At 36.8% G+C, this 14,145-nt stretch overlaps 1 protein-coding gene and 1 pseudogene across 2 annotated transcripts; both read right to left on the minus strand.

Moving 5' to 3' along the window:
* Nucleotides 1–3,165: 3,165 nt before the first annotated feature.
* Nucleotides 3,166–6,627, minus strand: LOC147479037 (acetylajmalan esterase-like). The gene is made up of 4 exons (XM_086586323.1): nt 6,204–6,627; nt 5,317–5,571; nt 5,063–5,217; nt 3,166–3,315 (listed from the first exon to the last, which is right to left on the minus strand). Exons 1-4 carry the CDS (start codon nt 6,505–6,507, stop codon nt 3,166–3,168), a joined length of 864 nt encoding a protein of 287 aa, XP_086442449.1. The 5' UTR covers nt 6,508–6,627.
* A 230-nt stretch (nt 6,628–6,857) lies between these two features.
* On the minus strand, nt 6,858–13,529 carry LOC147479038 (uncharacterized; annotated as a pseudogene). Its single transcript, XR_015207720.1, has 17 exons — nt 13,379–13,529; nt 12,990–13,062; nt 12,835–12,878; nt 12,538–12,579; nt 12,091–12,348; nt 11,318–11,389; nt 10,970–11,014; nt 10,802–10,881; nt 10,612–10,676; nt 10,456–10,522; nt 10,219–10,332; nt 9,447–9,520; nt 8,243–8,340; nt 8,041–8,100; nt 7,838–7,906; nt 7,546–7,599; nt 6,858–7,231 (listed from the first exon to the last, which is right to left on the minus strand). The product of XR_015207720.1 is annotated as an uncharacterized LOC147479038 (transcript).
* Between the last annotated feature and the right edge of the window lie 616 nt (nt 13,530–14,145).

Genomic DNA, 14,145 nt, shown 5'->3' on the forward strand with positions numbered 1-14,145 from the left:
TCAAGTTAGTATGTTTCTTTCTGGTCTCCGTGCTGATATAAGTGCCAGCATTCGCATTCTTCGTCCTTTCACTTTAACTGATGCTTTTGAGTTATCTCTTTGCCAAGAAGAAGCAATTATTGCAACTGTTGCTTTTAATGCAACAAAGGCGACTGCTTCTCGGGTGTCATGCATCTTCTTGGCCTTCTACGGCGCCTGCTAGTTCTTCAAAGCCCCTTACACAGTTGCCTGCTAGTTCTTCTGGTGTTAAAAGGTTATCATGGGCTGAACAAAAAGAACGACGAGAGAAAGGTTTGTGTTTCAATTGTGATGACGTTTACAAGCCGGGTCATCGGTGTCAAAAGCCTCAATTGTCTCTCTTAGAGGGTGAGATAATGGTTGATGGCATTACATCTCTTGAATCAGAAATCGAGAATGTTAGTGGCAGTGAATATCCAAATTCTGAAATCTCTTTACATGCTCTTATGGGTTCCACTCGTCCGAAACTATGCGTATCACTGGTACTCTGAAGAATAGACCCATTACGATTCTCATTGATTCAGGTTCTACCCACAATTTTCTCCACCCGTCTATTGCTAAACAATGTGGTTACTCCATTCAACAATTTGCGCGTAATGGTGGTTGATGGTTGATGGTTGATGGTGGGTTTTTTAATAGTATTGGTAAATGTCAAGATGTTCACCTTAGTTTGCAAGGCTATGCTTTCACCACTGATTTTTTCCTTTTGGCTATAAGTGGATGTGACATGGTTTTGGGTACCCAATGGTTAAAATCCTTAGGCTCCATTGCTTGGAATTTCAGTGATTTACTTATGAAATTTACAATGGATCATAAAGATTTTACATTGATCGGTGATGGTTCTCCTACTATCATGCTTATGGATTGTGATTCGGTGCATCGTCTTTTACGCCGCGAAAGACAGGGTGTTCTTTTCCAGTTGACCATTGATTCTTCATTAGTCACTAAGTCAATTCCACTCGAGATCACCACTCTTCTTTCTCGTTTTTCAGATCTTTTTGGTTCTCTAACTAGTCTTCCGCCAGTTCGTTCTCATGATCATCGAATTCCTTTGGTTGCTGGCTCTAGCTTCACCTGTGAATGTGCGTCCTTATAGGTATCCCCACTTTCAAAAAGCTGAAATCGACAAGGTTGTTAAGGAATGAATTACAAGATGTTGGACTAATTCGAGCTAGTTCCAGTCATTACTCTTCTCCAGTTCTCTTGGTTCGCAAAAAAGATGGGTTTTGGCGTATGAGTGTTGACTTTCGTGCTTTGAATAATATTACAATCAAGGATCGTTTTCCTATTCCTATGGTTGATGAGTTATTAGATGAGTTGCATGGTGCTGTTATTTTTACCAAGCTCGATCTCCGTCTTTGATTTTATCAAATACTGATGCATGAGCCTGACATTTCGAAAACTGCTTTTCGAACTCATGATGGTCATTATGAATTTTTGGTCATGCCATTTAGTCTCTCTAATGCTCCTGCTACGTTTCAAAGCTTGATGAATTACTTATTTTGCCCGTTCTTGCGCAAGTTCGTGTTGGTTTTCTTCGATGATATCTTGGTGTATAGTGGTTCTCTCTCTGCTCATATTGAATACTTATCTATTGTTTTCAATATTTTGCGCACTAATGCTTTATTTGTTAAGGAGTCGAAGTGTTCTTTTGCTCAAAGTTCGGTTGCATATCTTGGTCATGTTATCTTTGCTAAAGGGGTTTCAGTTGATCCTGACAAGATCTCTTCTGTCGTACACTGGCCTGTTTGAAGACTATTAAGGACCTTCGCGGTTTTTTAGGGCTGACAGGTTACTACCGCAAGTTTGTTAAAGATTATGGCAAATTAAGTGCACCATTGACTCAATTATTAAAGGACTCTTTTGTTTGGGATGCTAATGCAACTGATGCTTTTTCTCACTTAAAGTTTTCCTTGACTACTACACCAGTTTTGTCGCTTCCTAATTATTCTAAAGGGTTCACTCTTGAGTGTGATGCTTCCGGCAATGGGTTGGGTGTTGTTCTCATGTGAGATAGTCATCCTCTCGCCTATTTCAGTAAGGCTATCTCTGGTAAAAATTTGAACCTGTCCATTTATGATAAAGAAATGCTTGCTATTGTTTCTGCCGTACAAAGATGGCGCCCTTATTTACTAGGTCGGCATTTTAAGATTTATACGGATCATCGAAGTCTTTAATATTTCTTGGAGCAAAGATTTTCTTCTATTGAGCAACAAAAGTGGTTGTCTAAAATCTTGGGATATGATTATGAGATTATTTATCGCCGAGGGACTGAAAATTAGGCTGATGATGTTTTATCTCGTGTTCACGAGTCGTCAACTTTTTTTACTATATCTTCACCTATATTTTCTAGTATTGACGATATTACTCGCGAATATAACTCTACTGATTCTATGCATGCTATTATTCATACGATTCAACACTCATCTTCTCCAAAGAAGCACTATTCTTATGTCGACTACATTCTTCGCTATAAGGGTCGCATTGTGGTTGTTCTATCTTCTTCTTGGTGTTCTAAATTGTTGCATGAATTTCACGCCACTCCAGCAGGTGGGCATTCTGGGTTTTTACATACGCACTTATAAGCGTCTCCAAGTCAATTTTTACTAGCCTGGTATGAAGCGAGACACAAAGACATTTGTTGCTCATTGTGATGTGTGTCAGCGCAATAAGGCAGAAGCTATCTCGCCCCCTAGTCTTCTTAATTCCTGATGATGTTTGGATTAATATTTCTATGGATTTTATTGAGGGGCTACCTTCTTCCAATCGGAAAACTGTCATTTTGGTGGTTGTGGACCGGTTATCTAAATATGTTCATTTTAGTACTCTGACCCATCCTTATACCGCTACTTCTGTTGCTGAAATTTTTGTTCGAGATATTGCTCATTTGTATGGTATGCCTCGTACAATTGTTAGTGATCGGGATCCTATATTTCTCAGTGTTTTTTGGGAAGCCTTCTTCTCTCTACAAGGTACACAGTTATGTCAGAGTTCCGCTTATCATCTATCCTCAAAGCGATGGTCAAACTGAAATCACTAATCGCACTTTGGAGTGCTATTTGCGTTGTTTTGCGGGTCAAAATCCTCATGATTGGACTCACTGGTTACCATGGGCCGAATGGTGGTATAACACTACTTATCACTCTGCTATTCAAATGACTCCTTGTCAAGCTGTGTATAGCCGTCCTCCACCCTCCATTTCTGCTTACCTGCTTGGTTCAACTGTTGCTCATGCTGTGGATGTTGCACTGCGGAATCGTGATAGGACTTTGCACCTTTTAAATGACCATTTACAATCTGCTTAAGCTCAAATGAAACAATATGCTGATGCTAAGCGCTCTGAGCCCAGTTTTGAGGTGGATGATTGGGACTATTTAAGGTTGCAACCTTATCGACAATCCACTGTGGTGTCCCAGACTTAAAATATCTCGGACGGGATATTAGATTCCATCTGGAGGCTTTTTGATCCAGACGGAATGTAACATTCCGTCCGGTATTTTGTCTGAAGTTAAAAAATACCGAAAAAAAATCGAAAAAACACGCGAGACGGAATGAAATATTCCGTCCAAAAAAAAATCGAAAAAAACACACGAAACGGAATCCAACATCCCGTCCGAAGTTAAAAAGTCAGCCACTATCTCCACCTCTGCATTGAACAGCCATTTTCCAACAAAATTGATGACTATAGTCACAAACCCCCCTTATTCACCTGCATTGCAAATGCTCTTAGCATGAATGCCAAGCTTAAATCAAACTGAAAATGGATGCAATCATCATATGGAGACAAAAGTACTAATATCAATTGCATGTGTAGGCAGCAACATCCTAACCAGTTTGGCTCCTTGCATGACAACTTCACAACATATCAGGCGCGCAACTCGCAATTCACACACCCAATGAAATCAGGCATGTCATCTTAATTATATCTACTTGGACCCAAGAACCGATCTTTTGGCAACTTCATACCAGTACCGCAGGTACGTCTTTGTGTAGAATGGTCAAGAAATGTGTTACTGAACTGTGAAATCTTGCGAACATAAAGTTCATCTCCTTAATTCAATTAACGTACCCCTCTAAGATCATAAAGAGTTACTAATGCATCCATGTAAATCATATAAATCACTAATAATGTAAAACCATACGTTCTTAAAATAGATCAAACAATTTGAAGGTCTTAAATATCCTTAACAAATCAGTAGACAGGGGTTGAAACATCATTGCCTAAATCAGAAGCAAACCACTATGAGCTCCTACTTAAAACCTAACACGACAGTAAATTAAATATTGTCTAAAACCATAAACAAATGACTAAATCTTTGTAACTTGAAGTCCTAAACAATGCACTCGAATACTTGACTTTTAATAAGCCAATCAGCCATACTCGATATGCTTTTTCTCCAAGTGAACTCCATCCCAATTTATATATTGATCCGGATCGAGAACATGCAAAAACTCCTTCCATCCCAAGCACATACTCATCAAACTAAAGTTGTAGTCACCTCCAGTTCAAGAACATACTTTTAGAATAGACTTTGTTTCAAATCCTAAAATTCAGAAAAAGAAACAAAGTTAATATTAGAATTAATTCATTAGTACTTGACATTGCTTCCGGACATATTCGGTGTATAAACTTACCAAGTTGTGGAGCATTGGTAAGAACCCATTCGAAGCTTGATAGTAATCAGCATACACTATTGCCACATTAGGGTACTCTAACCTTAACTGTTGCAAGGCATTTTGTAGATACTTGATTGTGATACGGCAAAAGTGTTAAGACCCTTCAAACAACCTTTGTCATCGTAAGAAGTTGAATCGTTGTTTTTAAAGAGCGTAAGGTACATAGGTGAGCATCCAATTGGAAAATTCGGGAACAACTAATCGAGTAGCTCCAAGGTCAATCGGTTTCGCATCCAAAGACCCAATATCAAAGCAATTGCAGTTAGTCTTTTGCATGCTAGCTTAAATTAATTATCGTAGTAAATCAGCAATACATAATGACATATACCTCCAAACAATATTATTGATATATATAACTAAATCTTACCTTGGCAACGTCTCTGATGTTGTTAACCACAAGAGGCACTAAAGCAGTGGCATCCTCGATGCTTTTACCTTGTAAAAAGGCATAGTTGTAATCATTACCTCCAGTTTCGCCCACCATGAAGAGAGACCCTTTGAGTATGTTATATGTCTCGCAATCTACAAATAACCAATAAAAGAAATAAATTAGTTATGAGACTGTACAAGTATTCAAAGTTCATATAACATTCAATTCAATAGTATGATAAATCTCATTACTTTTGGCAGTCTCACAAAGGTTCTGGTAATGGGCCAAAAACCAATCCAGTTGAACAAGAAGAGAGCTATTGGTGACCGGTGAAAGAATTCCGTTCTGAAGCAAGACTGAAGTGTTAAGTGATGTTGATCCTGCTACGGCAAAATTCACTCCATGATTGAATGAAACAGCAGGTTCACCAGGTTCCAGGTACGGATTCGGAGTAGGTAAACCAAGTTCCAGGTACGGCTTCGGAGTAGGTAAACCAAGTGCTTGTGCTGCAAAATCATCAAATTAATACACACGATAATGACTAAACTGTATCTACACTATAAGGTACCCAATGATATATCAACAAACGATTAATAAGTGTCTTAGGGAAATCCATCTTGTGGTAGTTCAGTACTTCAGTTATGGGTGCCAGTATTCTTGGGAGGTTCGTGTACCAAAAGCCTCCAAAGAATAGAGACGTTGATGTTTGTGAGAGCTCCTTTAATCCAATCCAGCCAAATACTATTAAACCCAAATTTATTTAAAACAGCACACATATAGAAATTCTCCCAGTAGCTTTATCTTATGACTCCCCTCAATCTAGGTATCGTTTTTTGTCCTAACTTTCACGTCCGGTTTTGAATTCTTTTGCTAGGCTCGTAATTAAAAAACAGACCCACTTTCTTATGATTATGATTATGACAAAAGTATACTGTGCCTTGGGCGTCGGCCAATACTCTATAGCTAGCAGTCTTATTTTTTCTTCCATAATAATTATTTACAACGCATATTATTTTTTCTTTGTGTGTTTTGGACGACAACAGTAAACATATTCACCACGCATGGCAGTTCACAAACCCAAGAGTATACCATGCATGCAACATGTTAAAAAGGAAATTTTAAATAAACATACACTTACCAATAAAATCAATCATAAGACGACCATTGGAGCATCGACCAGTGGGTTCACCAATAAGTTTCTGACCATAAGGGTTGTGGGCGCAAGGAGAGCGTGGACCAGCAGGCTCAAGGATCTGATTTCCAGTATCTGAAATTGAGTCGCCAAACTGAAAAATCCCATCGTACTTGCATCTTTGTGGTTCTGGTTGTGGTCTAAGGGGGCGTGGCTGTGTTCTTGATCTGTGGGTACGTGCATCACATTGAAGAAGGGCAATAAAAAAACTTGACAGAACCAAAAAAAGAACTAAACTTGTCTTCGCCATAATTGAACTAAGATTTAATATTGGTACGGTAGAGGGTGAAGCTTGTATTTATATAGACATAAGGGGTGTACGTCCTAGTTTTAACAGGATTATACACTCATTAAAACTCGTTGTCCTGATGATGCTCGAATTCTCCCTAGATGACAATTAGGATTTAAAACTTCTACTTGGAGTGGTCGAGTGGAATATTCCAAGTAGATAATTTGGACTTTTGGGTCCAACGTGATAGACCAATTTTCAATTTTGTGACTGTTTTTCATCTCTACGACTCTAAATGTAAATATGTAATGTCCAGTTTTACAAAAGTACTCCGTAATAGTAAAGTTAGAAGTAAAATACGGCGATAAAAATTAAGAGTCCTAATCCATTATAATTTTATTGATGAGTACAGAATAATAGAGAAGTAACCAACATTTATGAACCAGTCTACAAATTAATGACCACCACAGATCCAATTGTAACTATTCTTGAGGAGTTTTATACAAAGGAAAAAAAATGAAAACTGAAAAGCCGATGGTAAAATGGCACTGATATATCACGATTACAAAGCATTTTAACCCATTTAGCAACTCCTGATTCTCGAGTATCAAACCAAGAAACACGGCTTCCTTGTGTTGATAAGTAAATGGGGCAGAATAAAAGACGGCAATCCTGTAGCACAGCTTCGAAGAACTTACTGCATTCCCTTCTTCGTCATTGTCCAAAAAGCAGCATTATATCGATTCTGCAATACATAGAAGAGAATTGCACAAGGTCCTTTAGCTATTAAACATTCTTGGTTAGACAGTTTGAAGAAATGTTTGGGAAAAATGAATTCTGTGAGGAGACTAGAAGATTCCACATGGAGCCTGAACTTTTTTAGGTAAACTATCAGTTATATCTAAAGCACAAAAAGTAAATAAAATGTAAAATGAGCCAATAAGGCTGCTAGATGCGGTTTGTGCAGGTTAAATAAATCTGATTGAACCATTATGAATACAAAAGCATTCTTCCTACACAACCCTTTCTAAACAAGCACACATATATAAACAGCCTTACTTGCATCATAGCCTGAGGATTTGCAGTGTAAGTTGTCTCAACTATCTTCTCATGCTGTCACAGGAAATTAGTAGAACACAGTCAGCATTTCAGCAAGGTTATATACTTATATATAGTTTCTGACTAGCTAAAAAACAAGAATTTACATTATGGTACCTCCAAAAGGTTATATACTTATATATAGTTTCTGACTAGCTAAAAAACAAGAATTTACATTATGGTACCTCCAAAAGGTTATATACTTATATATAGTTTCTGACTAGCTAAAAAACAAGAATTTACATTATGGTACCTCCAAATGAAATCCATAGTCGAAAGCCACTTTCATCACATCTTCCAAACTAAGTTCAATGGACATCTCCTGAGCCAAGAAACCAGAAAAAAACTTAGCCACTAAAACCAAACCATCGTTCAATGAGTTTGTGCATGTCTGGTAAGAGGTCTTTCAATGAGTGTGTGCATATATATGTTACCGGAAGAGAGAGAGAGAATTACATCTTCCGTTCCATATGCATCCGCAAAGTGATAAAGTAAGGGTCCCAAGTTTATCCACACCTATATTACATACAAGACAGAGAGAATATCAAGTCAAATAGATGTCTTCAGAATTATACACACAAGGTACTTTCTTAACCAAGGGAACAGCATGCATATAGCAAGACAGGACTTGTTAATCTTCCAACAGAATAATACTTACACCACCATCCTTGAGAATTCTTGATATGATTTCAATGTATTCTACAATGTTGTGTGCTGTGTCCAGGAAGAAACAGGTAACCACGGCATCCCAAGCTCCTGCGATATATCCCAGAAAGTGTATAAAAAAAAAATCCAGTTTGATAATATAAGCACGCGTGAGATGTGTAAATTATCATACAATTGAGGACATGTTAGTCAGACATTACTTTCCAATTCAGCAATCTCGACTCTAGTAATTGATGAGAAACAATTGCTCCGAAAGACCGAACTTATAGGGAGAGGCACCAACTATGTATTTAAAAGATCATTGGTCAAACTGATAGCAGGTACACTCCTTAAAGCAGACATGGGGGTGGACACTTGTTCAATGGAACTCCCCCTTCGCTTGGACCACAGGTCATAATGTCACACATACCATAGGTATTTTACCAACAAATGGGGAACCCATCAACCCCCCCCCCCACAAGAGATCCCGCTGAATAAACTTCTGATTAGTAAAAACTACTTAGCAGACTTGAACTTGCAACCTCCTAGGTTCAAACCGCTTTGATACCATGTTGGGAACCAGTCGTTCTAAAAGCTCGAACTGTAGAGAGTGGAGATAGATCATTGGTCAAACTGATGGTAGGTACTAGGTACACACCTCACCACATTCATGATACCTTAAGTGGGATCAAGTTATGCCCATGGCAAACACCACTGGAAAACAGTAACCAAGTTCAGATACGTCATCTATCCACCCAGAGGCAGTGTTGCAGGGTACAGACTGTTCGATTCACGGAATTCAAAAAAAGTCATTCTAGGACTCATCATTAGTCTTAAACAATCCAGACAAAAACTGATGTTTGTGTTCTTTCAAAGTTCATATAGTGAAGTAAAGAAGCATCAGCTGAGAGGGGTCCGTGAGTTAGTCCCATTGACCTAGTTTCATAGGATTTAGGAGCGCCTCACCAATATATCACTAATTTAAACATTTAGTTTAGACAAAATGTAAGTTAATGACATGTATTAAGAGATAACTGCAGAGGTGAAATCAGGATAGGTTGGCCACATTGGATTTTCATAGTGCTCAAAAATTCCTAACAGTTTGAATAGGCAATATATTACAAAATTACATATCAAACAAAAAAAAATAACAGCTTCAATAGGCAATACCGCAATATATTACAAAATTAAGAAAAAGACAACATCATGTGGCATACCTTCCTGGTTTGAATCACTGTATACTTCAACAAAGTCCCCACCACACATAGAAAACCCTTCAGTAATGCCGGCACTGTTCACAAAAGTAAGTCAAAAGTTACTATCCTGGGCTCTTATGTTTACGTGTATGTTAAAATTCTTTATTAACAACAGAATAAAAAAAAATGTGAAGATGTATTAGACTAGGTTACAAGGACATACACCAAAGGAGTGCAAGTTAACCAGCTAAAGAATAAATGACTTGTAAAATAAGTTTTTAAAAATGCCTTCTATCATACGAAGAAAAATTAATAAGTTTCATTTTTATTTAAAAAAAGGAAACTAAAATCTTATGTTATAATTTACATATTCCATTTCAATATGAGATGATCTGCAAGCATCTCGTAGTAAAGCCACTAGGAGCTGGTTGTCCTTATGTGGGTGTCTCTTAGTAAAGCCACTAGTGTGTTTGCCTCAAGTTAAACAACCAGTCCTTTTCATATACATTGTTGTGCCTCTCTCAAGCAAATAGGGCTTTTTGAGAAAAGTGGCCCTCAACAGGTTTCCAAACTTAAATTTCAAAGGTGGATTGATTCGTCAAGGCATTTTGAACAAGAAGTATGCTATCTCAGAGAAGACTAACTTGGATTGATCAGATGTTTTCTAATAATTTTTTGGTTTCCAATATCAATTTGGATTTAATTTCTTATTGTCCTCTTCCTAAACAATTGTATTTGGATATTGATATACAGCAGAGATTGAATGAAACCTCAGGAAAGCTTGTATGAATACCTGGCAGGGTGAATATCTGGAAATGAAACAACCCGAAGTTGGTCATTGTCTGAAAGAGAGTTGCAATTGCTGTGGATCCAAGGGTGAACTGTCCACTCCCCAACAGTTTCAGTGCTACAGGGGGGAGAGAGAGAGACAGAGAAAATAACAGTTTTAAAGAAAGTGGAATCCATGTAAATATAGAAGATGCATACAAAGGAGATATTTTTTGTTTTAAAAAAATCACAAACTTCTTACTGGTTTAGAATAAACATAGAGCAGATCATCATATAGTATGAGAACTCATTTCCCTGGCTTATGAAACCTGTTTAGAAATATAAAAGAGACAGCCATTTATAAGGAAATTGCAAAAGATGATTTCCATTTACTACTGATTCAGTGTTAGATACAAACCAAGGCATGAAATCTCCAAAGTCAATCTCCCAAGTCCAGCACCAGGAACTAAACAGCAAGGAGGACTATAAAAATTATTCAATTAGTCAACTAAAATAAATAATTAAATTATATGCTCATATGCTTTGGAAAATAGACAACAGTTTCCCATAGTTCTCTAAAGATAACAGTAGGAATCAAAGTAGAATACCTGTCTTTAGACCGATTGGGAAATAGGCGATCAAGCTCTTCAAGTATAGGAGTGTAGCACTGATCCCGTTCTTTCCCTCCCTGCAATGAATATCATAGTATAACGGAAATGAAAAAAGGGACATAAAAGCCTTGAGGCCCACATGAAAAAATAGAGATGGATAAGTACCTCTGATGCCCAATCTCTAACTATGTTTCTTATAATACATCGGACCTGCCAGGAGTATTTAACAATTACCAGTTAATAACTCTTGACTAAAGTAAAATTTGAAATGAGATAAAAATATTTTCCCTATAAAATAAACTTCAGCTGCTAACGTCTGGGAGAGAGTTTAATCAACAAAATACAACATAGCACATATTAAGGTCCGTGTCACTTTTAGTTTATGCTAGAAATGTCAAATCATGTTAATGCAAGTAACTTAGCATGCACTCCTACAAAACCTTAATGATATGCCAGTGTAACTCTAAATCATGGACAGCCACTTTCCATTAAACTAGGGAATGAGAAATATACCTTGTCGACGTCAACTAGAGGGACCTTCAACTGAAATTTAGGATCCAACCAATCACGTGGGTCCAAGTTCACCTGGTGTTGGACAGAATTGTATGGAGAAATTCAGTGCAACAGATATCAAAACGGGACTGCACGAAGGGAATATTGCATAGACGAAAGTAAGAATGAAAGGCTGCAAAAAGCTCAGGTCGGTTAACATTCCTTATTGAGGCCAATAGTCACACAAGCCAAATACCCCATTTTTATGCTAGTCAGCTAGTGGCAATTCAAAATTTTCAATATAAGTACAACTTATGAATTATGACCTATTTCAGCCAACAAAAGATTTCCCTGCCATATATCATAAAGAAATTTCAAATTTCTAATCTGATGGTTTTAAGGCCGTTACCACTGAAAATGGTAACATTTTTCATATTATGTGACTGCCTTTTCAGATATGATCAGAAAAATTGGATTGCCAATTTATGGAACTAATGGTGTTTTATTGCACAATCAATTCTACAGGAGAATCTATTATCTGTAAAGTAACATTAGCAAAATAGCACTTCATTGTTGGAAAAAATATTTTGGAATAGACCTTTTCAGCAATGAAACACATTCTAGGTGTTGAACTTGGTTCCTAAATTAGCCCAATACATAGCCACACTGGAGGAAGGGTAGGGAAATTGTATAAAAAATTAAGCAGGTAAGCATGGATTACTTGTTGGGTAATACTGTACTAGTTACACATGTTTAATTGGAAAGAGGAGATTCACATGATAACATGAGCTTACATTTCCTTTGGATTCAGAGATAGAACCAAGTCCTGCCTGATTGTTCACAGCCTCAACATCATTGGAAGCAGAACTTTGGGATTCTTTGTAACCCTTAGTTTGGTCACCTTCAGAAAAGCACGTTCTTCCACTTGTGGAGGCAGACTGTCCAGAGCAAAAGTTCCTCTCTCCAGATAAACAATTCTTGGGGACATTTTCTAATTCTTCATGTTCATAAATAACAATGTCCTGGCTCATGTCAAGTGGGGGATCAAATGCCTATGTACAATAAGATAGAACCATTAACAAATTAACAACATACCAGATTCCTAATGAAGGAGGAAAAGAGACATTGTTTGCTATAAAATATTATCAAAGTGCAACCCTACTATAAATACAAAAAACCGCAATGATCTGAGGAAAACGAATGACAGAATAAACTTAAATACAGAGTGGGCTGGAGATCACCTCAAGCATGTTCTGGATAAAAATGAATTTACTGAAATGCACCTGTCAATTTTAACAACATCAGGGTCTAACAAAGATTAATGGTTCTATATAATCCTATTCTGCTGCAGTAAATAACATAATGCCTTCATAATAGCTTATAATGCTTTGTAACTGTGTTATCTGCATGATTCGAGATAGAAATCACACTTGTTTGAAAGATCTCACAGTTTGTGTGTGTGTGTGCTTAAGACATAATATACACTCCAGACTCAAAGTTTAGCATGACACTAATTGTGACTTGAGAAAACTACATACCGTCTAAGCTGTTGACACTTGAAAGGATAATGAGAAAGGATAGCCTGCAAAAGCACAAGAAATGAAAACTTAACAAAATAAGAATCAAACGTGAAAGGTTATTCTAAGCAATTAAACAAATGAATATAAAACTCGTTAACTCTACAAATGGATACCTTGTGAGCAGTAGGAAGGCTTCTATAAGACCTTTCATATCTTTTAACATCTTCTTCTGCAGCGTCTGAATAACTAGACAAACAATGCATATTGAGTCAGCATCCTACAAACATGCATCTATACACAAACTCAATTTGCAATGGCCCAATCCATTTACAGACCATTATAAGTTTACAAAAACATTGTGAATTTCCGCCTATGCTCTACAGAACAAGGAAAAAAACAGTCTTTAATCTCCAACTCATATTACCAAGTACAACATATTGAAAAAAAATCAAAATACACAATACAAGAAATGAATAAAACAAAAAAAAAAAAAAAAAAAAAAAACTAGTTATAACAAATACAAATACAAAAAAAGTAGTTGTTGTTGTTTTTTAGTACGTACTTGAGGTAAGCACTGATGATTCTTCTTAGTGATTTTACTTCCATAGCTTCTTCCAGTTTAGTGTGAGTGTGTTTATTATCAGGTTGCTCCTCGTTTGACATTTTTTTCTTCTGTTGTTTCACAGTGAGGCAAAAAGGTTTGCTGTTTTATTTAGCCCAATAGTTGAGCCCATGGGCTTAGGCTTTTTTCCGGATATGGGCCCAATTTTAATCTTCTTTAATTTAGTAATAATAATAATAATAATAATAATAATAATAATCTATTATAACAAAACAAAAATGGGAAGACAAATGGTGGTCGGGATCGCGCAGAGATCTGCATTAAGATTATTTTGGGATCGGCTAAAAACATGTGTAGGTATAAAGATTGTTTTGAAACCCCATTGAGAATATTCTAAATGGAAATTAAAGTATGTTGTTAGTGAGTTAAATATTACTAAATATTTTTCCACAACTTAATTAGTCATTCAACGTACCATATGCAAACGTTTTATTTCTCGAGCCAACTTTTGACTACCAAAGAGACAAGAACCACTGAAGCAGTTCTCTTTCTTAATAAGAACTTCAAATCCCATTTTCATAGCTGCGGTGTTGTTTTTTTAAATTAAAAAGTTTTAAATGAAAATATTTTTTGACCCTTGGGAATTTAATATAAATTTACACTATAAATTTCCGTTACCATTTGATTACTGGGGTTTAAGTTCTACCAAAGCAAAACGGCTAGATACTTTATCACTTCCGCTGCATCTACCACTTCATTAGCTTCTT

The sequence above is a fragment of the Coptis chinensis genome, chromosome 9 (genome assembly GCF_015680905.1).
Source record: "Coptis chinensis isolate HL-2020 chromosome 9, ASM1568090v1, whole genome shotgun sequence".
Classification (NCBI taxonomy): domain Eukaryota; kingdom Viridiplantae; phylum Streptophyta; class Magnoliopsida; order Ranunculales; family Ranunculaceae; genus Coptis; species Coptis chinensis.